Raw genomic sequence first — 25,910 nt, 5'->3', positions numbered from 1 at the left:
GGCCTTTTCATGTTTCCCCCTTGCCCTTCATCATGCCACACTGGGGCCTCAATTCGGTACTGGCGTTCTTGATGTATGCTCCTATGGAGCCACTTCACAGTTGAACTGTGATACTCTTTACTCCGAAGACCATGCATCTCACTGCCATCACTTCGTGCATTGGGTCAGTGAGCTACAAACATGGTCAGTCCAGCATCCTTATACCAATTTTCATGATATGCTGGTGCTTCAGATTCATGCATAATTGTTTCCGAAATCAGTGTCACCTTTTTACGTAGGCAATTCCTTCATGCTCCCTGCATACTTCTTCTCAGCGCATCTCTCTAAGGAGGGGGAGGAGCTACAACAGTTGGATTGGATCGTGAGTTTCTGCATAGATAGAACTAAAAAGTACTGAATGGACGATCAACTGTGTGTGCGAATTGCTGAAACAAAAAAAGGAAATGTGGTCCAGAAATACACTGTCCTTTCCATCAGACTATGTTATGCCTTGCACAAGAAGAACCACCTAATGGCCTTACCATGACAGTATCTCTGACTATTGCCCCATCTGAGATGTTCCTGTTTTAGACGTCTGGAAGGCAGTCACTTGAGCAACCACATGCATTCACTAAGCATATTGTATCAGCTCTCAAGTAGGCGGGCCAGTCAAGTCAAGTCCAGAATCTTTATTTAGATTCTGTTTGAAACATAAAAGTACACAAAGTATTAAATAACACATAAATGGACATCACAACACAAAATCCAATCAGGACGGGACACTTAACAATAAACACCCAATTAATCTTTACGCAGATTCCTGAGATTCATAATAGATCTTAAAACATAAGTTACATTAAAAATTATAAATTCATCAGGTAACATCTGTAAAAACACAAGTGCTGGTTGAACTTTGGAAAATCTCCTATTCTTCAATACCGGGATAATAAAAACGTATCTAGGCTCAATAAAAATTTTACAGAACATGATGAAATGCAGAGTGTACTGCGGAGACACATTGCAGCAGCTGCAGGGACCCAAGGAACAGGGAAATAGCATCCTTTGGGAGAAGAAAGCAACAAATACAAAAGGTTTAATCTGAACCTCGTGAGCAGGAATCGATCTCTATTATTTATTTTAAATATGTTTTAATAACATTTTCAAGCATGAAAAAAGTGAACATTTTGCAGTGTCATTACAGTAGCTCTTCTACTGCGTCCACAGTGAGTCTTTCAGCTGGCACAAAATATTAAGGGTTTATTCTTGGAACAGTGGGGTTGCAGGTAAATGAAAAGGGTTGGGAGGAAACCCAGGGTCCCGCAAGCTGGGGAACATGACAGGGATCCGCTGGCTCAATCTCTGCACTCTGTCTCTCACGGACACATCACACCATGCTTTATGCGAACTTCTCATTTTCCACATAGGGAGTGTACCTCACCCGGTGATCCAGTCAGCCTACATATGATCTGTGTGGAAAGGGTGAGTTTGTGCATGCTCAGCTGATCCATAAGGGAAGGTCTCCATCTCTTCCCCCCGTCATCTCCCACCTGGTTTGTAGCCAAGATGGCTGCAGACTAGGAGCAATTCTCCTGTGCTACTTGCCCAGCCTTCCAAAGTGAGCCCTCCTTGCTCCGTCCACTGCCTTAAACCAGAGAGAGACACAAGGAGGTGGGGGTTACCCCTGGATGTCTAACTTCAATGCAGAGAGTTGGCTGTGCGGGTAATGAGATATGTGGAGCCTGTAGCCTGGCTGGAGTGGGCTGTTGCCCAGGGGCCCCTGGGGAGATCTACTGGAAAGTCCGCAAACTGTGGCGGAGGACAGTGAGGAGTACCAGTGTGAGGTCCTCCTCTCCTGGATACTGGAGGCCTATCAGGACTTTACAGTGAGTGTGCCCATACCCGGGCCTACCCACACAATCCCCATCCTGGTGCTGAGTTTTTTGACTTGGGACTCAGTTGACTCCAACCCCCTGGGGAGGCCTGTGGGAAGATGATAGTTAGCAGAACCCAACACCATGGTGGCCCGTAAGTCCAGAAAAGAATCCACCCTCAAGAACATGCTATCCAAAGCCAACCTCAAGAAGGCAGATAATAAGCAGAGCCCTGAAGGGGGAGAGCAGTGCACCATCTCAACTTAGGACCTCCCTGCCACTGAAGGATTCCCCCCCCCCCTCGGGCCCCACCCCACCCCACCCCGACTCAGGCCTGCATGGAATGTCTGGCTTATTCCAAAAATACATCTCTCTATTTAGGGAGAAGTTCTTGAAAGACTTAAAGGGCTAACAACGACACGCAGGAAGAGGAACTAGAAGCGTGTAGGTGTGAACTGGTAGACTTGCGGGACCAAACCCTCACACTACAAGCACACGTCGATGACTTGGAAAATCATTATCGGAGGCCCAACATCCCTATTTGGGTGTTACCCTAGGGGAACAGAGAAAGGAGGCATTGAAACCTATGTGAAAGGCTTACCTAACCATGTCCTCCTTGATCTGGTGGTAGCAGATATCATGTTGGATAGGACACAAAGAACTGCCAGAGCCAAGGTCCCTGGAAACATACCTGGGACATTCTGACCTGCTTACACTATTTCTGCCAGAAGGAGGTGTCATGGAGGTGGGCCTTCCGACCAGCCCTATCCAATTAGAGGGGGCAACTATCCACCACTACCAGTATTTGGCTATAGGAATCCTACAGCAACTATGCCCACATAAACTTAGTATTACCATCCTACAGAGAAAAAAGTGAAATACCACTGGGCACACCCCTCCTGACTTCTCTTCACGTCGCAGGGTGAGCCCCGGGATGTGCACTTCATTGCAAAGGGGACCTCAGTCCTGGAAATCACTGGGTTGACAGACGGGATCTCTCAGCCGGACTCACACCCGGCATTTGCACACCAAACACAGCAGGCAGCTAGATGAACCAAGGTAACGCGAAATAAGTCAACAGCAAATACTACAGAGGAAGAAATTCAATGAAAACGACAAACGATCCTCAACAAGCCTCAAACGGAGGACCCTGAGCCCTAGCCTTGGACTTGGCAACACTCCGTGAAGCAGGTGACCGAGTTGGCTGGGCATTACATGGCTTCCCAACAGAGGGAGGACCAGGCCAGAAGTCCTGCAGGGGAGACGCACCAACGCAACAAAATGGCTCATGAACCCAAAGTGCATTAATATGGTCCAATATTGGTATTGCATACTCAGGAGAGCGAGGAGTGGTTCAATGTTAAATTTGGTTTAGTTCATGGGTTCAGATTGCGTTCACACCATTGCACCGGATAGACACCGCCATGATGTACACCCTCTCACACCAAAACCATCAAGGAGACCTGGATCAAAGCAGAGCCTCCCCCAGGGTCACCTAGTGATCTGCAACCCACAGAACACTGAAAGTTCTAAGCCTTAATATCTGGGGTCGTAATGCATGGTGAAACGAGACTCCATACCACACCTGCTCAAACACAGACTGGCATCTCCCTCGTACAAGAATTCCCTCTTGAAAACGGACTGGAAACTGCTTTATAAGCGCTGTTTCCCTCATACAGCTCCTATCATCTGGGCCCAACAAAAAGGGGGAGGTAGCCATCCTGCTGTCCACCAAATTTAAGTGCAAGGTACTAGCTACTGTTGCAGAGATCCCTGGCAGAGATCACAGTTAGCATAGAGCACTACGCACAAACCTTCATATTTTATTACGTATACGTTCCGAATGATAACCAAGAAACGTTTCTGTGTGAGGCAATCTCCCAAACTATGCTGACCCGAGACACAGAGATCCTCATAGGAGGGTGGATTTCCACATGGTGGTGGATGCCACACTCGACCCATCAGCTTGGAGAATGGGTCAAGCAGGAGCCTTTTTGTAGACTTAGCAGGCCTGGCTCAGAAATGTGGATTTGGTAGATGTCTGGTGCACTCACCACCCTCATAGCACATATCATGCATTATTTTCGGCCTCACACCAAACGTATGCTAGACCAGACTATTATTTAGGTACTTGCCAAATGCTGGCTCGATCCTCCCATGTAATGATGGGAGTTATGACCCTTTCAGACCACGCTCCTGTCATCCTTACATTACGCAATCCAGATAGACTCCCACGTCAGACACTGCATTTGAACGACAACCTTCCACAACACTCTGTCATCATCCGATCAATACGCGAACGCTTTACCAGTTACCTGACAGAGAACAATGACTCTGTCCCACAGACTTCCATGCAGTGGGATGTACTCAAATCAGTTTTATGGGGGTAATTTATAACCATTGCGGCCAAACTAAACATGGATTGGAACACAGGAGTTAGAGGACAAGGCAGGCGATCTTGAGAAACACTCAAGCGTTTGGGTAGCCAGAAGACTTTGCATCAACTCACAACTGCTCGCCACTAGCTGAAGGCGCTAGACTGGGATACCACATAATATGCTCTGCTCCACACCGAGCATAGATACTCGGTGGTGGCAAGGCAGGTAGGATGCTAGCTTGTAAGCTCAGATAAAGCAGCAAAGAGACAATGTAGCCCAGACAAATGTGCACATGTACTCCCCAGAAGGGATAGTGGAGGCCTTCTGACACTTCTACACTGAACTATGCACCGCAGACCCTCTTCTCACTAGGCCCATACAGACCTACCTTGACTAGGTCACATTTCCCTCACTTACAACTCAAAAGTACTGGATAGCGAGATTAAAGTTGTTGAGGTTATAATTAGGATCTCCTGCCTCCGTGTTAAGAAAGCCTATGGCCCAGATGGGTTCACTGCAGCATTCTACAAACACTTCTGCCCACAGCTCCCACCTTTACTGGTCAGGCTTTACAACTTATTTTCAGAAAGCACACACCGGCCCATGCAGTCATCGCAAGCCAGGGAACGACACGACTAAATGTACTTCCTATCGCCCGATCTAATTGCTCAATATAGATGCAAAGATCTTTACAGGCATCCTGGTTTGTGGACAAAGCCCCCACATGCAGGATTTGGTAAACCCAGATCAAGCAGGCTTCATTCCCGAAAGACTGTGCCCTGATAATACCAAACAAATACTCCATATTATTGACAAAGCCCAGCTCTCCAAAATCCTGGCAGTTCTACTTTCTATAGACACCTAGAAGGCATTTGGCAGAGTTCACTGCCCCTTCCTCCAAGAGGTACTCTGCAGGGCAGGATTGGGGCCAAGCTTCTGGAAGTGCGTGTTGACTGGTTTCACACACCCAGTAGCTAGAATGAGAGTTAACAGGTTGACCAGTTCCATCCAGATACAAAGGGAGACGCGTCAGGGCTGTCCTCTATCCTCGTTCCTCTTTGCCCTATACATGGAACCCCTTGCAGAGACCCTCCACCGTAACACCCAGATCACTGGGGTGACTTTTGGCAAAACAGAGCACAAAATAGCTCTCTTTGCAGATGATGTCCTACTTACCATCACCAGCCCAACGACCACACTCCCTGCCTTCTTGCGAGAGCCGGATGCTTTTGGATGCCTGTTTGGGCTTACAGTTAACGCACACAAATCCCAGGCACTGAGGATCAGTGTACCACAAGAACTCCAGGATATGCTACAGGGCTCCTACCCTTTTACCTGGAAACAACATTATATATCACATACCTAGGCATAAAACTATGCCCCACAACAGAACTCATGGCCCAACATAACTTTGCTGATCTCTTCCACACAGCCCGCAGAGAATTTCAGTACTGGCAGACAGGGGGTTGCAAAGCACCCATTAAGATGATTCCCCTGCCGAAAATATTATACAGATATGCTGGTATTCTCTTTGTTAATCTTTTTTTGAAACTATGAAGCCTTACAAGATCCTGACGGGATTTGAGAATCTGAAGCAATGGATCTTTTTTTGCTTGGGGCACATTATGGTTTTAAAGTGAAACGGCATGTCTGGTAATACCAAATGTTTAAGAAAATACAAGCTGTAATGTGTTGATGAGGAAATGGGTATGTATTTAACTGAACAATGGTGGACTGAATCGCTGGAGAAATCTATTTATTGTACACCCGTGTACACTTGTGTTAACGCAATGTGAGAAACACGAATTACAAGTATGTCTATCTTTGGCTATTTTTCACTTTTATGTCTTGTATTGATGATATTAGATGATGAATTGTCATTGTAATGTTGATTATTATATTGAGGAAAAAAAAAAGAAATGGTGTTGCCTTTTTCCATAGACAATCAAGAAACCCGCCATTTCCATTTGAAAACCTTATTGGCTGCATAATTTCATGAAACCGAAACATCCTTCGTAATGTTTAACCTAGTCTATAATCCCCTACTGGTTTCATATTTATTGTTTAAAGACATATTAATCTGAGCATTCTACACCAAGTTTCAGCCATTTGTGATCTGGGGATTGTACAATCCTGTGTACTTATATCTGTGTGTTATGAAGTGAAAGTTTGGGGGATTAAGTTGTTAAAGGAGAATGCAAATTGGAGTTTCTCCTTCTCATAAGAGTTGACCTTAAAATTTCTTGCTTGGTATTCAAACAGTGCTATATTCCTTAAGATCAGGATTTTGCAGTTAGCACACACAAAATGCTTCTTCTGGCAGTACTAAGTTCCACGCAGAGCTCATGTCTGTAATACGCTCAAGAGAAAACCTCAGCGCCATCTTCTCCTAATGTAAGCCATGAGTGTCAAGTTGATGAAATTAAAAAATGTGTAAAGATGGAAAGAAAGCATGTGACAAGGTAAATATGTTTTGTCACTGAAACAGATTTTGAAAAGACGTGGCATGGAATACTGGAGAAAAATCTGTTGTCTGGGCTTTTATTAAAAGCTGTTAACTGTCTGAGGGGATTGTTTGCATAAGAGTTCCAGTACTTGCAAAATTAATGTTTTGAGGAGAGAGGCTTAATTATAGGGGGAAAGAGGGCACCCCAGGTTTAACGACAGTTGTAAACACAACTATTCCCCTAGCAGTAAGACTGTGCTGCTTCCCCAGAGATGTAGCAGATGGGGAGGCAAGTATTTTATCAATAATTAAAGCTTGAAGTAAAGAGCCTTAAGCAGAAATCTGTATGCCATAGCTTAACATCCAGAAATAACGCAGTATTAAAGATGTTATTTAAGATATTTTAAGAAAAGTTTGGTGGTTAATGTGGATCTCATGAGGCTTACAATCAAAGTGTGAGTTTACAGGGACAATGAAGAAAAGTATCATGATGATATCAAGGTAAAAAAATAATAGAGTGCACAAGTAATATCTAAAGATTAATATCTGGGGCAAACCATTGTGAATACATTTTTATGAGTATAGAGGAAACATTTAACCTGTGTATCAAGGTCCTTGGCAAAATCAGGGATTAGTCAGGAAAAGATAAACCTTGTTTCAAAGCAACAAGGCCCTCTCAACATTGCACGTCTAACTACTGAATAGAGCATAGACCCAAAAACTTTATGTAAAGAGGAGATCCTTTCCTCTCTGCACCCCTGGTAATACATGCATATGAGACATGTTGGCTTGTCTGCCTGCAATCAAGAGTCACATGCCTGTGCAAACAAAGATGGGTTCAAAATAAGCACATTCAAACAAATCGAGAGGTACCCTATTGCACGTGGGGGCTAGGGTAAGTCACTATTACAACAAAGGGAGATCCCCCTACTTTAGAACACGTATATAGGATCTAATCAACACCATTAGTCAACTGATGTACTCCCTAAGTTACTCACTTATAACACACTGAACTCATATGTGTAAAAATGTCCAATATTTTATTGTATTGATTCCTTAAAGATGTACAAAAATTAATAAAAACAATAACAATTGGAAAAGCAGCTTAACTGTACCATCAATGCAAATATTCTTAAAGTTATTAATCACTTTTATATTTAAATGGTGGAACAATGTACCTTAAGGGACATAAGATGTTGCATATACCCAGAGATATTGAGATTCCACAAAATACAGGTGCACATAGGAATAAACAGTTGCATCCAAATTCACATAAAAGACATTACTGCATAGAACAATTGAAAGGTTAAAAAAAAAAGGTTGTGGACGCGGCATTTCGGTGGACAAAAATCGATATACCACCTTCTTCAGGACTGTTATTTATTGACAACAATGATCTATAAAAGATTAATAAAACACAATTACATATCACATGTATCGTACTGACATATTTACAGATATATAGCTCAGTGATATTCTTCAACAATATTAGGGACTATTTATGTTAGTTTAATATTTTTATATATATATATATATATCTCCTACTGGCAGTCGCCAGTAGGTAGTTATAGTTAGGATCTATTTTCCATAGGAAATCCGCAACATTCTATTTGGAATAACGTTGGCGCCGATTGACGAATCTTCGCAAACTTTTCCGACCTTTTGGCTAGCTCCGGTCCGCTCCTATCCTGAATATTTCACGGTGATTCGTCAAGCGGGGGTCGAGAAAAAAGGGGGGTCCCAAAACGTGTTTTCCCCATGCATTTTCCCATAGGACCTGTTAACGCAGCTACAGCCCGAACTGCTGAACGGAATTACACCAAATTTGGCAAAGAGGTAGTCCTCAGTTCAGACTCGTGCCTTTTGCTTAAATGGTGTAAATCAGTTCAGTAGTTCCTGAGAAAATTAGAGTTAAAAAGATAGATATATCTGGGCGTAGCCTAACCACACATCTCATCATGAGATCTGATTGGCTGTCAGTAATTCATCCAAGAAGTGTTGGCAGCCATCTTGGGACCAATATACATGATAGCACCTCATTAAAAAGCATTGCAGTTAATAGCAGGTTTTAAGACTTTAGTTACATTATAAATCAGTAAAAGTATGGCACACCTGAAGCCATCTTGATTGGAATAAAGTGGTAACCCTTAAAACATTTAATTTACAAAGGAACAAAATGAGGGGGTTCATTTTGCCATAGAAATTATGATTAGTGCTGCAAAAAGAAAAATCAGGGCACATTTTGAGTGACTTCTAAAATCTTCTTCTATTTCATAAAAAAATTCTGATATGAAGACTGAAACATGCACTTTTAATACCAGCAGCAGACTTCCGTGGTGAGCAGTAGCTTTACTACAGTGATCTAATGAGCAATTAAAGTGCTAACATTCAGAATTTATGGCAAATGTCTGACATATCTGAATACCTTCATGATGGAATCAAAGTAAAAAACTGAAAGCATTTCCTACTGAGGAGACTGCAGTAAATGAGGAAATAAGAAAACTTCATAACAAATAAATCTCCCAAGATGGCCACCAGAGACAAAAGAGCCCAAATGCAGCACAAATATCACCCACATGTAGCCCAATGACAGAAGTGTGCAAAACACTTATTTTTTGTGTATTTGCAGTTTTATATAGTGCAGACTTGTCAGGTATTGGAGTGCTTTACATGAGCATTGGTTACATCACACAAGATCAAATTCATTTTGGTTGTAGACATGGGGAGATTAAGTGATTTGACCACAATCACAGAATGTTGAGCTGAAGCAGAAACTCCAACCTGGTTCCCCAGTTGCAAAGTCTGCAGCTCTGGATGTAACACCACATCCTCTCCCCTAAGTGCAAGATTTAATCAAGTGGTCAACTGGATAAAAAAACATAAAGATTACAAATAATTTAAAAGTTCTTTGTCGCTATTTGAAAAATCAGAAAATATGTCCTCATTTTAGTTTTTTAGAGCACTAACCATAATTTTGATGCAAATAAAACCCTCTCATATATGTAATTTCTAAAGGAAATGCTCTAGGTATTACAGTTTTGATTACATCAAGATGACGTCAGGTGTTCCACACTTTTGTAATAAATATAGAATGTTAGCAATCTAGTTGTTCATTGGGATACTGTTGAGAGGCAGAGGCCAGGGGCACGGACTCTGAAAATTGAAGGCAGGTAGGAGAGTGCAGAGGCAACAATTTGACCACACTGGGCAGGCAGGAAGGGCAGTGGCAGCACAACAGACTATGGAGGGCAGTGGCAAGGGGTGCAGGGGCAACAAACCAACAATACAGGACTGGCAAGAGAGGCTGTGGCAATATAATAGACCATTGTGGGCAGAAGGAGGAGGCAGTGGTAGTACAACCATACAGGTCAACATACCCGTTTCAGCCAGGAAACGTCCAATGTTTTTAAGCTCAAATGGGCTTTATTTGATCTGTCTGCTGTCTACAATCTCCTCTTTTTCAATGCAACTCAAGGGGAAAATCAATACCCCAGTTTTTTTTCAAAATCTCCCTCTTACCAAGTTCAAAATGTTCGCAAGTATGGTATATTGGATCATGGTAGGCAGGAGGAATTGGGGTAGGGACATGGACTCGGATAACAGAGGACAGTAGGGACAGAGAGAGGTGCACCAAACTGACCCTGCAGGGCAGGCGGCATTAGGGTTTGCAGCAGCTCAATACACCACACAGGGCATGCGGGACGGGAGTGCTGCTCAACAATCCATAGAAAGCAATAGGGAGGGGACAGGACCATGCACATGGACAACAGAGAACAGAGGGGAAACAGGCAATGGTAGCTAGCTGACCATAATGGACAGACAGGAGAGAAAGCTGCAGCATAACAGACCATAAAGGGCAGGAGGGATGGATCAGGGGCATTACAATGGAACAGACAAGCCAGGAGGGAGGGAATAGGGGTCTGCACATGGAAACAGAGGGCTGGGGGCAAGGGTGAGGGCAGGAGCAGCAAGTTGACCATGGAGGTCAGGCAGGATGAGCACTAGAAACAAGACACACCATGGAGAGCAACAGTGAGACTATGATGGCATACACACAGACCATGGAGGGAAGGTGGGAGGGGGTCAGGGGCAGCTAGCTGACCACACAGGGAAGGTGGGAGGGGCCATGGCAGCACAGAAGACCATGCATGGCAAGCGGGAGGGTTAGTGGCAGCACAATGGCTATGATGGGCAAGAGGGAGGGTGCAGGGGCATGTACAAAGGACCATGGAGGCTAGAAGGGAGGGTCAGGACCTGGGCACAGACAAGAGAGTTCAGGGGAAGGGGCCTCACAACAGACCGCGCGGGGAAGGCAGGAGGAGCAGTTGCAGCACAACAGACCAGGGAGAGCAGAAGGGTGTGGAAGTAAAATGGACCATGGAGGACAGGAGGAAGGGGATAGGGGCATGGCATGTGGACAGGCAGGGTGGAAGTGGCAGGGACAGGTTACAGTCATCTAAGAATGCTAGGCAGGTTTGGAGGGGAGTGGCAGCTCAACAGAACACTCAGAGTAGAGAGGAGTGGCAGGTCCATGGAACATGGTGGGCAAAAAGGATGGAGCAGGGGCATGCACAAAGACATCGGAAGGCAGGGGGAAGGAGAATAGGGGAAGCAAGCTAAGCACAGAGGCTAAGCAGGAGGTCAATGATGGGCCATAGAATTGGGCAATGGAGGGCAGGAGGAGTGGACTGGTACATCATGCTAAATGGAGGGCAGTGGCAGCACATCAGACCATGCATGGCAGGAGGGAGGAGGCTAGTCCATGGATTCAGACAACAGAGGATAGGGAGGTGGTGGATGGGGCAGCAAGCTAACTGTTTAGAGAAGGTGGGTATTAGGAACTTTATTGTTTTTAAAATGTGTGTCTGTGCGAACTACTTAAAATATGAGCAAGTATGCAGCATAATCTCACTTTTATTCAGGAAGAAGAGGACGTTTGTGACTGTGACTCCGGGCTCACTTGGCAGAAACACCCCCTGACCCTCCACCCCCATCACAAAATGTAATGCCCGTGAAAAGGGTAGGTGGAAGCAGTGTTATATAGAACATAGTCCTGAGAGCACGATTGAAAATGAAAACTAGATATAGTATAAGGTATAAACTATGCACCAAAAAGTGTGATATAAGATGAACCGGGGCGTGAAATATAATATGCAATACATTGTGCGCAATGACAGATTCATTGCAGAGCGCGAGATAGCACAGGCACTAGCGCGTGCTATGCGATATGCGCCTTGGAGTGTAATATGCACAGGGCAGTGTTGTGGAACCTAACTAGTCTCTAAAGTTGTAATATAAAATATGTGCTGGGGAGTGTAACGTTGCATATGCACTGTGACAAAGATATGGATCCCAGATTGTAATATGTATGGCATAGCGCTGTGCGTTATAACATAGGTATCGAGGAAGGCACGTTAGATGGGGCAATATAACCCGTGCGAAGGCAAGTGTGGCGTGACATATTCACGGGGTGGTGCTACAGTGCACATGGGCTAGAGAGTGTCATAGCATACGCACTAGCTGGTGGAATACAACACAGAGGTGTGTGGCACTTGGCGGGCACTGGTGGGTGTAGCACAGCATTGGGCTCAGCCAGGAGCACGCTGTGACTCTCAAGTGAGGTTTGTCTCCTTTCCAGAGAGTAAAATAAAAAGTATTACACATCCGGCGGTAGATGAGTGTTTTATTAACCGTGAGGGGGGTTTCTTGCATAGTTTGGTCGAATTTTTGTCGAATCCCCTTTGAATGGCTTGATGTGCGTGTGTATTAAATGTGCCCGACAATAGCTACCCATGTTTGTATAAATAAATGACAAGGGTGTCTACTCGGAGAGTACCCACCGGCGGGGGCGCCGGGATTAGGCATGGTAGGGCGTCAAACACGTCAGAGCTTCACTAGCGGTGTAAATACATTCCACGTGGATTCATTGTATGCATAGTCGCCTTTTAATGAATATCACGCAAATCGTCATGGTGATAGGTACATACGGTTAGTCCAGCATGTCCTAGGTGTTTCTATAATTATATTAAAAATAAAAAATAATAAAAAACAAAGGCCGGCCCCGGGGGATGGGGTCCCCGGGGCCATAAGTGGCCTGAGGAGGGGGGCAACGCAGCCCCTATCCTAAAGAATAAAAAAAAAAATAGGCCATGACCCGGGGGTTGGGGTCCCCGGGGCCGTTTAAGGCCTTGGGTAGGGAGCCACGCGGCCCCCTTCGCAATTTAATTTTTTTCTACAAAAAAAATTAGGGTGCAGGCCCTGGGGGATGGGGTTCCCAGGGCCAATAAATAAGAAAAAGAATGGGGGCCACACAGCCCTCCTTCTTAACAAAATATATAAAAGACCGGCATTGCGCCGGCGGCCATGCCCCCTCCTTGCAGCACTCTGCAAACGCGCCCCCGGCCAGTTGTAAGTTGGGGAATTAATTCCCCTTCAATACTGAGGCTCCCTGAGGGCCAACCAGTCCAACAGGTATCTCCAGTATGCGCCACTGCTCTGCGTTGCAGAGAATTGGTGCAGGCCGTGCCCCTTTTTACAACTCTCTGCATTGGCGCTTACTGGACCTACCTAGTGGGCTATTTTGCCCCTAGGGACCCTGAGGATTCAAGGGGACTTAATCTCCCAACTTAAAACGGCCACAGGGCGTGTTTACACAGTGGTGAAGGGAGGGGACGGGGCCTAAGGTGACGTGTGCAAACATGCCCTGTGGCGCGTTTTAACTTGGAGAAATAATTCCCCTTCAATCCTAAGGGACCCTGGGGACCAACTAGCCACCCAGGTGCTTCCAGTAAGCGCCACTGCGCTGCGTTGCAGAGAGGTGGTCTAGGTCGTGCCCCTTTTTACATTTCTCTGCAACGCAGCTCTGTGGCGCTTACTGGAGGTATCTAGTGGTCTAGTTGGACCCTAAGGACCCTCAGGATTCAAGGGGCCTTAATCTCCCAACTTAAAACGGCCACAGGGCGTGTTTACACAGTGGGGAAGGGAGGGGACGGGGCCTGAGGTGACATGTGCAAACACGCCCTGTGGCGCGTTTTAAGAGGTAGTTTTAATCCCCTGCCCTATTATATACTAGGGGCTTACAGAGGAGGTCATGCTAATCACAGGGGGACCCCAACGCATAGTGTTCCCTAGTGTATGTAGGTGTTTTCACTGTGTTCTGAGTGTGTTTTAACTTAGCACTGGCTCTAGGACTGGTTAGTCAGACTCAGTTACCACCAGTATCCGTCTGAAAAAGTTGAGGGTACGGGATGATTTTGCAACAAGGCTTCTTTCTGCTCTTCTGTTTGTTCTTTCTGCACGTTATCCTTCTTCCTACACTTTTCTTCGTCTTTGAGGACTTCTGTTGCTTCTTTCTGCATTTCTTTTTTTTCTTTCTGTGCGTTTTTTCTTCTTTCTTCACATGTGCTATCTCTGTAGGCATAGTTAGAAATTAGCATTTAAAAAACCTTACAAATTCACTGAAGAAACCATAGGTTTCAGGGGCGTTATAGTTAGCTGGACTTTTCACTCGTACAAAACCATGAAATTCCCCCGTTATAGTTGCGGCCCGCAATGCACTGCTGATGACGTCACATATTACATCACTCATGACATGGTCAGTAACCTCACTGATGACATCACTGATGACATCATCCTTGTGATAGCGTGGCAGACCTCCTCTCCCCCTAATATAACCTTTGATACACACATTCAAAAATAGAAACTAACATTTTCAAAACAATGGACATACCAATACCAGTTACAACAACCTATTCAGTAATTCTAAGATCCACATACACATCCACTCATTCACCAACAGTCCTTTACAGTCACTCATACATGTACTCACTCATCATATGTACTCATACACCTATACATCCTGTTACACAACGCCACTCATCCATAGTTACTCACACACATAGTCACTCATGCTAATAAAGAATCAAACATCCATTTACTTGCATATACAGTTATACACACACCACCACACTTACTTCTACAGAAACTTACACATACTTAGTCTTTTAAACAATCACTTATAGAAACACATACTTATTCATACAGGAACTCTTCCAATCTCTCACTCTCACATATACTCACTTATATACACCAATAGTCACATATACTAGTTTAAAACATATGTAGTTACTCATAAAGACACTATTGAGACAGTCATTCACTCACTAACACACCCATGCACACACTCATCCACCCATACAGTCCTGCACACATGCTGTCTTCAACACATACAAACAGTGAGTCACTCATTCATGCACCTATGCACTATGTAATACCCCCACCGAACCATGCAGACACTCATACTGATACTCAAAAAAACAACTAATAACCTATATAGACACTCATGTAGCTACTCACCAACCCATGCAGCCACTTATACACAAAGTGATAGACTGATACAGATATTTACATATTTAAACCTTACTCACTAAGTCAGTTATACAATCAATTTTTCAAAAACAAATCATCCATTTAGAAACTTATATACCCATTTATTCTTCCATCGACCTTGAGATATACATATATAAAACATATGTATTTTTCAGAAAAACACACATTCACAGGATGAAGTCATCAGTGATGTCATGAGTGATGTCACTGACCATGTCATGAGTGATTTAATATGTGACGTCATCAGCAGTGCATTGCGGGCACGTGAGTTATAGTTAGCTGAACTAACTATAACGGGGGAATTTCAATGGTTTTGTACGAGTGAAAAGTCCAGCTAACTATAACACCCCTGAAACCTATGGTTTCTTCAGTGAATATATATATATATGTTCCATTCATCAATGATACTAAAAAGTCCTCTACTATGTTCTATAAACATTTAATTCAACTTCATTTCATATAACCCATTAATATGGGAGACCTATTAACAATAGGGGTAATGCTACAGCCATCCTTATTTTCTAGAAAGACGGACATAAATTACCATTTGTCATATAATTGTTCAAGCTCAGCATGTTATGCTTTGAGTGCTCCTCAAGGATTGGTGAATCTGTTGGAGAAAACCATAACTTTAGTACTCTGTATATGATGCTTAGTTTATAAGATGTTTGCAATATCTTATATGTGTAATAGTCTAGCTTACCCTCTAATTGGTTCTCTTTGATATAAACCACAGTTGTGTATATATATAAGAGAGGGAAGATCAAGTTTTTACAAATAAATCCTGTGTAAAATAAAATTTAAACAGTTTAAAAACGAATATTTACCCTTCTTATTTTGTATTTAATAAGGCCTCACCTCAATTACGAACAATCACTCCCAGTCTTTTCATTTGGGTGTAGTCATTAAAAATTTTGTGTAGGCATAAATCCTGAGAAAAATAAAATTAAACAGTTTAAAAACTATTATTTGCCCCTATTATTAAACGACCTCCTATTTTATTTTTATTAAGGACCTCACCTCAATTATGAAGATTTACTCCCAGTCTTTTCATTTGGGGGTAGTCATTAAAAGGTTATATGTGAGCAGGAGGGGCGCATATGTAGTCTGACCGCCTGATTTATCAATTACCTAGGTCAGTTTGTGCTCCTCCAATTTCTAAAAATGAAAATAACAGTATTGTACTATCATTTTAATTGTAATGGGATTTCACTTTTCCTGCAATATCCTCATGTACATATACATTAACCATTACCTCATAGTTACATCAAACATGTTTAGCATCTGGATTCACTCATTATAATACAAGTGGCATGTAAAATTGAACCACCTTTACTGTTGGGATTTATTATGAAAATAGCTAACAACCCCGGCAATTTCTAATAAATCTAAAAGGGTCATCAGAGGTTAGTTAGGATGATAGCCCCATTTCGAGAGGCATTTGCGTACTCGCATTATCTAATAACTTTGAGCATATCGAGAATGTGTTTCATGTTTGGCCCGTTATAATTTTAAGCCTTCACGCTGCTACATTACCGGTTTATACCGTTTCTAGTAAAGGCCCCACATTTCAATTTGTTTAAAACAAATGGGTTTAACTAAAAAAATTGTTAACGCCACCATGAAGGTATTGTTAAACAGTATCTTCTTACCGCGATGATTGCGTAAACTGCATGCGCCCGTATCTGCTCCCTTATTCGTACAAATTGAACACAGGCCATTTCCTTCGTCCTTCTTTTATACTCATTGAGGACTGGGTCATGTAATTGCAACAACAATGTAACTTTATTTAGCCACAAACAACCAATAATTATATGCAGTCCCATACTGCAGATGGTGTTTATTCACAATCATTATAAAATAGTTTCTTATGTTGTGCTAAATCAAGCGAGATCCCTGTTGGATATAAACCGAGGACTTTTATTGTTTATATTCCCTCAACCAGATTGTTTAATGTTTCAATATGTTATCAAACTCCCGATGTTGGAATATGCATCAACATCAGGGGGTATGCTGGTTCACACATTTAGGCATCACCAATATACAATTAGATACAGTATGGGGAGTGTTATAATCACTCTTCATTTTTGCGTGCGTTCAATGGGAGATATTCAAAACCACATAGTCTTATCCATCTTAACCAGTATAATTCAGTAAAGCACCTCATGGTACTTTTACCATATTAATCTTTCCCATTCTTCCCTGCTATTTAGCCCTGACATAAAAGTATCACATTTGCTCATGTAAAATTGTTCCCGTCTTTTTCTCTTAGCATCTATATCACCCCCTCTTGCGGTACAAGTGATCTTTTCCAGAATTACCCATTTAAGTTTGTCCACGGTATGGTTATTTTGGGACCAATGCTCCGTTAATGGTGCATTCTTCTTATTGGTCCTGATGGCTGATCTATGTTCATTGAGACGTGTTCTTACCTCTCTACTCGTCTCACCTACATACCCTTTGCCGCATGGGCATACAGTAAGGTAAATTACATTTTTAGTTCTACAGTTCAGTAAGGAACTGTGTCTATGTCTTATATTATTATGTTCTATGCAATCACTTTGTATTATGGATCCACAGTTGACACAGCTACTACATGGGTAATTACCCACTATTTTTTTACCATTAAGAGCGCTCATTTGTTGGGGCCCCTTTGGTTCTTTGTAAGTCTGGACTAATTCATTGCGGATTGTTCTGTTTCTCCTAAAGACAAAAATTGGTTTAGGAAGTGAAGGTTTTCCAGCGCTATTTAGTAATATCCAAAACCTATTTATCAGATTTTTAATTTTGTTGCTTGATCCTGAAAAGTTAGTTACAAAGATTATCCTTTGATCTTTGTCCGTTTCTATTCTATCCTGTTCTATAAAGATGCTATCTCTATTAAATTATTTTGCACGCCTATATGCTTGTTTAATGAGTTTATTCGGATAGTGTCTGTATTGAAGTTTCTTTTCAAGGTAATCTGCGTGATGTTCAAAATCTTTTTTGTTTTTACAATTTCTCTTTAGTCGCAGAAATTGACCATAAGGTATATTATTCTTTTGGGAACAAGGATGGTTACTGTGATAGTGCAGAGCGGTGTTCCGATCTGATGGTTTGGTGTAAAGTTCCACTTCTAGCCTATTATTCATTGTTTTGATGCCAATATCTAAAACATTGCATACTTCCTGGCTAACAGATGAGGTGAATTTAAGATTTACATCCCCACAGTTAATCCACTGGATGAATTCATCTAATGTATCTCTGTCTCCTTGCCTGATAAAAAGGACATCATCCAATAATTCATGAATCAACTCAATGTGGTCCTTTTGGGGTATATTGGTATATAATTACTCAATGTCCAAGGACACCAGACATTCTTGTTCTGCGTTAAAGGGTATGCCCTCTATTTTTCTGATCAAGTAAGTTGTGTACTTAATGTAAGACAGTTGTTTAGACACCAGCGGTCTTAAGAAGTAGTCCGCATACTTGCTCAGTGGTTCAGTTAGAGAGTTGATGCAAGAGACGATCGGTCTCATCGGAGGATCGTGAATGTTCATGAATGTTCTTGTGAACCTTTGGTAATCCATAGAGAGACAGTATTACTGGATGTTCATTCAACATATAATCATATTTTTGTTGGCAAATAATTCCATCTTCCTTTGCTAATTTCAACAGATGTGCTATTTTATTCCCTAGGTCGTTCCATTCATTATTATTAGATTTCCTGTAGTCAGATTCCACTTGTGAGAGGGAGTACATTTTCTTATTCTAATCATCCAGGTCCGTTACGACAATACTGACCCCTTTGTCACCAGGTTTCACTATTATATTGTTGCACTTAGATAAATTCCTCAATGCCTCTATCTGATTTGTGGGCAGGTTGTTCTTTTGAAGGAATTTCTTATCAAGTAGATCCTCAATACCCTTTTCTACTACCCTTTCAAAGGTTTCTACCTCCTTACTAAGTAGTGCTCTGTGTGGGACCCACGTTGACCGTGGTTTCGAACCAGATTTATTGTCATTCGGTCGAGGGTCTTTCCCTTCCCCAAAAATTTGTAATCTAGTTTTCCTAGAAGGATCATTGATGTCTCTTTCAATACCATATTTGTTTGGTCTATCTGTGGGGGCAAAACCTAAACCGTTTTCTAACACTAAGATTTCAGATTCAGTTAGGATTTTAGATGAGATATTTATGATGGGAGGCTTATCTTCTTTTTCTAATCCCAATCTTTTTGGCTTCTTGTTCTCATATACTGATTCCTTTGGTTTCCAGCTTGGGGCTGAAAGGATCCCCTTCCTCTCCCCCTTCCCCTGTGACTCTAATTGTATCGTCTCTGGTGCTGTCCAAAAAAGAAAGAGTATTATCTCTACTGGTACTGGCTCCACTCTCTCTATTGTCTTTACTACATCTGGGATTATCTAAAGTCTCTAATTCAGAATCAGAACTCGTACATGAAGTATCTGAGAAACTCACTTTTTTTTACCTGCTCTTCTATTTGGATAGAAGTTTCTTCTGTGTTGTGGTGTTTCCTCCTCTACTCTCTCAAAATAATCTTTTTGGAGATATGGGTATACCCTCTCTATGTTGTATCTACTAATGTCCTTACTGAGTTTGTTGGTTTTCTTGTTGATCAAGTATTCCCTATAGCCTGTTAGATCTTCTTGAAATCATTTAGTTTCTTTTTTGCTTCATCTAATGCTATATTTTCTTTTAGTTGGGTCTCTAAACTATCAATTTCTTTTCTCTCTAGAATAATAATTTCTTGTGCCGTCTCAATGATTAGCAGCATCCAGTCGCGACTACAGCAATTGGCTATCAGGGTCCAATGTTCCTTAAATTTCTCATTTTTAACAAAAAACCTGGTTCACTCCTGACTTGTAAGCCAATTGGTATGATCCCTTTCTTGCAATATTCGATTACAAATTCAGAGTGTAGTTCAGTACGTATCATTTTTGTTTTTAAGATTCCATAATGAATTCCATTTTTCACTATCATCTTTAGATAGGGTCAAATTACTTCTATTCTTTGAATTACCTTCTATGATCTTGTTGAATTGATCTTCAGAGAATCCGAATGTTTTTAATGTATCCACTGGAATGATATCGGTGGTGTAGTAATAAATTTAGGCACTCACAGATTAAAGTTATTTATCACCTCTCCAGCTAACAAGCTGTACAGAAGATCAGGAATCAATACAATAACATCTTGGACATTTTTACAAATATGAGTTCAGTGTGTTATAATAAGTGAGTAACTTAGGGTGTACATCAGTTAACTAATGGTATTGATTAGATCCTATATACATGTTCTTAAGTAGGGGATCTCCCTTTGTTGTAAAATTCACAATAAGCACTACATCACATGCAATCTGCTTGTAATATGCATAAGCAGCTGCATACAGTAAAGTTCCCTCTCCCTTTGCAATGCTATGTGTGAACCCCCTAAAATCCCTGCCACCTGCACTGATCGAAAGAAATGATTATATGAGTAAGTTAATGCATGAACTGCTGAATTTTTCCTTAGTCAAAAAGTTGGGATGTACACAAAAAACAATATGTAATGGACTATCTCCCAGTGCAGAAGTATGGCTTATTCAATCAGACTTCACACATTTGATTATATCAGGTTTGAAATCTGGTTGGTTCACTTCAGATAACCGGTGTAACATTTGCTAATAAAAGTGCTGTGTGCAACCATAACCCCTAACACCCCCCACCCACCGAACAAAGAAAATCAGGCATAACCACATCACCGATAAAGTCCTTACACCAAGATGGGTGGATTCTCCTAATGTGAAGGCTGCCTCTAAAGAAAGAGCCGTTGTCTTATGGTCAGCCTTTTTTTTGAGCTGGTAGAAACATGACCCTAGAGTCTTGAGCCTAGGGGTTACTTGGATTCATAAGCAAGGTGTGCTCATGATACAGTGAAGAGTGCAGTAGTTACCGTCAGGTTTAACATCGCAGTTCTACTGATTAAAAAATTAGGAAATTTAAATTATTTTTTACTTTTATCACAAACTACATTTCACTTGTGAATATTGCTAAAGATGTTACTGTAAATTAACCATACAAGACTACTTGCATTATTTTTATTCAGATCCTTTAAATATTTATTACAGCAGCCACAAGACTGAAAAACTACCAAATGAGAATGGAGTGTCTATGCAGAATGAAGACTTTGAAGAGCTTATAAACCTGCCTGGCGGAAATATACCATCCAAAGTGAATGCCTTTAGCAGTGATGAAAGCAATATCCCAGACATTCCCTTCAACCCAATGTTAGCCTTTGAAGAGACAGAGTCTCTAAGTGCATTGGCTCAGGTAGACAATGTTCAAACACAGCAAACAGCAGGTAAGTCTTCATTCAACATTTCACTTTATTTAACTAAAACGTGAGTCTATCTCACTGGTGGCTACATATCTCACTATCGTTTGATACCTTGCCCTATGTAGGGATGGTGGATAATCTGCATGCAATTGTAGGCTTGCAAAGATAATTTTTAGATGATTTCACTAATTCATAGAGAAAGGTAAAGGAAAGTCATTATCAATGCTACAGCAGTGGCTCGGCATTCAATCCAGTCCTTTTCTGAAGTGTTGGAAATGTAAAAGCAGGAATTCAAACCGGTTCTCAAAAGGTATTTCAGACAACTAACTAAAGTTGCAGTACATCCCCCTTTACTTGATCAGCTCTTCATACAATAATCTGGTAAAACCTCTGTTTCGTATGAACCCGAAGTCTTTTTGTAGGCACATTGCCCTTGGTGACCAACTGTATGCATTAACATTTCATCCCTTTTCCTCATCACAGTCCTGAAATGATGATGCAGATGTTTGAAGGTGAGACGCCATTCCTTGGAGATTGAGGCATATTACTCAAAGGTTTCCATTGTGTTAGCTCCGCAGAAATCTTTCCAGTCCCCAGGTGCTTAAAAACCTCTTTTTTGTAGCATCCAGTTCTTGTCCTAGACTTTCAAGAATGGGTGCCTTTGCTCCCTTTGATCTGGTCATCAAGAGTCTACCTCTGGACCCTGAGTACCGCACTGATATCAGCCCCCAAGGTGGAGCATTGGGGGAGGATGGGGTCTTGTTCAGTGAAGATGTATGCCATCTCAGTGGATGACAATAGCTGCATCTTTAGATGCACCCACCCTCTTTCCCTTATGCACCTTAGAGTGTTTTTGCAGGAAAAAGCAGTACAGGACTCATAGGAGATATAATGCTTGAAGTGAGAGACAGAGGTTGCAGCCACCATGGTGCTTAGCCAAGGGTACTTGGTGCTGCACTGTGGGAAAAAACTGAAAGGTGTTTGTTCCATCATCCTGCCCACATTCTCCAAACTGTTTTATTGAGGATCAAAAGGGACTTGACTGAGTCTCTAGTACATTGTGTGGTCTTCTGCCGCCTTGATTCAGTTGTTTATGGTAGATGGAGGAATTGGCCAACTACGCACAAAGATTGTTCTCTGATCGTCTGTGTCGAAATTAACAAAAAGCTGGGCATGAAGAATACATCTGTTTCAGAGATGTTACTAAAGAGGTACAAACCCGATGGCAGCATAAAACAATCTAAGGATTGAGTCGGAGTCCATACATACTGTGGACTGGAGGAGTGTCGAAGTATCCTATGACTTGAAGCTTCCCCAAAGAAAAACATCTTGTAATGTCCGAGCCTCCAAAACTAGATGATAGGAGCTACATGTGCTATAGATATATATATATACACAAACTCAGTGCTCTGCACTGACATCGCCACTTACGACGGCGGTCCGTGGTGAGTATGGCGAGCCTCAAAACACCGCAGCAAACGCTGTAAACTTTCCTTTCAGAACAACAGCAACCACGGACTCGGATTAGCTTCTTAAGCAGTGAGATTTATTTTAGCAAGGTTCTCGGCGCCTCGACGCGTTTAGGGACCCCGTTCCTTGATATATAATATATATATATATATATATATATATCTCCATTTTCAAAAGTTCACCAGTAGCTCGCCTGGACTCAGGGCGAGTGCCTCCGTTACGTGGGGGTGGACCCATGGTAAACTCGTTTCAAATGTCCTTGAGGACGAATACAGAGCACTCATGGGATAATAGCTTTGTAAATATTTAATTTGAGTAAATGCATTTCGGCATTTTGCCTTTATCAATACTAGCTGAATTGAGTGTAATCACATAACCACAGTGCTTTTAAATAAACATATCATCATCATCATAATATTTATTTCGATCACAATGGATCATAAAAGAGTACAATAAAAATGCATAAATTCAGTTTTACACAATCAGAACAGTTAAAATGACTAAAATACGTAAGATCAATCGTAGGTTAAAAAACATTCAGTTCATCACGTGTTCATATTGGACTTGATATACCGATTTCTAGTAAACCACATTGCAGTTAAAGATTTAGCAACAGCAAATACAGTGGGAGCTGAGAGATCTGTCTTTAAAAATCTATAAGCAGGGAGGTAGCTCCTGATACCCAGATTTCTCAGGAGTGGAATGAGCCAGTACTTCCGAGATCTATTATATGTTGAACAGAAGAATATTATGTGCAGGTCATTCTCCCGCAAATTTAAACATGTTGGGCAGTGGGCCGTGGTGAGTATTTTAGCCCAGTGTTCTGTGCGTGCCCTCAGAGGAAGGGTGCCATATCGCCACTGCATGAATAATTTCCGTGTTAATGTCGGACCAACATTATCTAAAACGGTCTCTAACCTATACATGTCCTTTATAGCAAAGAAGTGGTTAGATAGGGACCCCTCACGTGTGGTCTCTGTTATAACACGTAGCTTATATTCAAAATACGCATTTGCCAAGAGTTTACGTGGAGTCCTGCAACATGCATTCTCCGGATCTAGCCACAATTCCGATCTTCCCAGGATTTCGAAAGTATTCTTCACGTATTTTAACCACGGTATTTCTGCCGCTTTTGGAAGACGGAGAATTTCGGAAAGTTCGGCCCGGTAGTTTGATAATTCCGGCGAACTCCATAGCCTGCGCCAAAAAATCAAAGGTCTAAGGCCCAACTCCTCCGTGATCGATCTAAGGCCCAAATCAAGTCTTAGAGGGGTGAGTGGGGTACTCGTTGGTAATGCAACCAGTTGTCTTATGAAGTTATTCTCAGCAATCAATAACTTCTGGTCAGCTGTATGTCCCCAAATTTCACCCCCATATAATACTGCCCCTCTAGCCTGTGTTTTATAGATTTGGAGTGGTGGGCCAGTGGTTTGTACGTTGACCTGGATAGCATCCTAGTAATGCCACCCATTGACTGCGCTAACTTTAAATATACCTTCGTTCTATGCGAGTCCCAAGTCATATTTTGATTAAGCGTTATCCCCAAATAATCAAACGTAAAGACTCGCTCAAGTCTAACAGAGCCTATCATGGGGTTTGGTCGTGTCAGTGGGTGCGGATTGAAAATCATATATTTTGTTTTGGACGCATTGATTTCCAGTCCGCGTTCACTGCAAACATTTGAGAACCCATCCAACACCCGTTGCTGGCCCATAGGGGATTTAGAAAGCAGGAGGGTGTCATCTGCAAACATAATTGCAGAGACCCTGCTGTCATTGAGCTTTGGGGCATCAATGTTTTTTATTCCAGATATATATTTAATGACCCCGTCCACAAAGAGGCAGAACAGGGTCGGTGCGAGTACGCACCCCTGTCTGACCCCTGTTTGTACCGGGAAACTCTCAGATAAAGCTCCTGCTCTACCACACCTCACTCTAGCAAAATTGCCATGATGGAGTCACATATCACTTTCCCACTGGTGGTTAATGGTTGCAAGCAAAATAGGACTGCTGCTGTTCTCTAAGATATTCAACAATCATGGCAGCCGTTTTAATGTGTCTCAATTTCAGTGAAATTAGTTGATAGTGTCTGTGCTACATCCAATGTTCGCCATTCAATCCCAAATGACTTGCATCGCTGTTCTTTCTTTGCAAGAATATGTAGTGGTGCGAATGCTGTTTTATCACGTACCACACAGATGACCCAAAGTAGACACAATCCTCTTTTCTCCATCATCGCGTGCACTGATGACTTGCAGTGCATTCCAGGTAAATTCCCGGATCATGACTCATTTCAAATATATCCCTCAACACAGCCTTCTTGTCAAACCTTACTGATGCAGCACTCGCAGGAGTCGAATAAATAAACGTGTTCTTCGACAATTTGTATAATTGTCACTGAAGACGGGCTGCACTGTTCACGATGGCACTAGGCGGTGCAAGGCACTGTGCAATATGTCTATTTTCAAAAGTCCACCAGTAACTTGCCTGCACTCAGTGCGGGTGCCTCCGTAACGTAGGGGTGGACCCATGGTAAATGTGTTTCAAATGTCCTTGAAGACGAATTTGGAGCACTCACAGGATAATAGCTTTGTAATTGTTTAATTTGAGTGGATGCATTTCGACATTCGACATTTTCTAGGGTATTTTAAAATACAGTGTGCTACAATTTTACTTGCAAGTTTAATTTAGTAAAACAGCTTTTTTACAACTATAGACATTCATTTGTTCATATAAATATTGATATTATACATTTCAAAAGTAAAATATCAGAATTCAAGTTAATGTAATTTATGTACTGTCTTTGTAAAGTTAATCTTTCCTTTTTTTTAATTATTTTATGGACCTGCAGAACCCCTCCCGTGGTTCTGAAATAAATGGCACCACTAAATTTACTTCATGGTTTCAAAATCTTGTGACTTTATCAGAACTGGTATGCGAATCTGGATTCGCTAATTTGTCAAAAACAGTAGAAATGCAAATAGATATATTGGTACTTCAGATTTTAATAATGATATCACAGGAAACCTGTTTATATATACATACATGTGAACCTCTGTGTGTGTTTAA

General features: G+C 42.0%; 1 protein-coding gene across 9 annotated transcripts in view; it reads left to right on the top strand.

Moving 5' to 3' along the window:
* Nucleotides 1-25,910, top strand: part of MAP7 (microtubule associated protein 7) — a 733,773-nt gene that overhangs the window by 683,972 nt on the left and 23,891 nt on the right. For all 9 annotated transcript variants that reach the window (XM_085611524.1, XM_085611525.1, XM_085611526.1 and 6 more), the window contains one exon: nucleotides 21,164-21,396. In XM_085611524.1, coding sequence (XP_085467650.1) covers nucleotides 21,164-21,396 — 233 coding nt within the window. The remainder of the gene's footprint in view (nucleotides 1-21,163; nucleotides 21,397-25,910) is intronic.

This window comes from Triturus cristatus, chromosome 6 (genome assembly GCF_964204655.1).
Source record: "Triturus cristatus chromosome 6, aTriCri1.1, whole genome shotgun sequence".
Taxonomy (NCBI): domain Eukaryota; kingdom Metazoa; phylum Chordata; class Amphibia; order Caudata; family Salamandridae; genus Triturus; species Triturus cristatus.
Note: the sequence above shows the minus strand (reverse complement) of the source record. Positions and strands in the feature narration are given on the sequence as shown.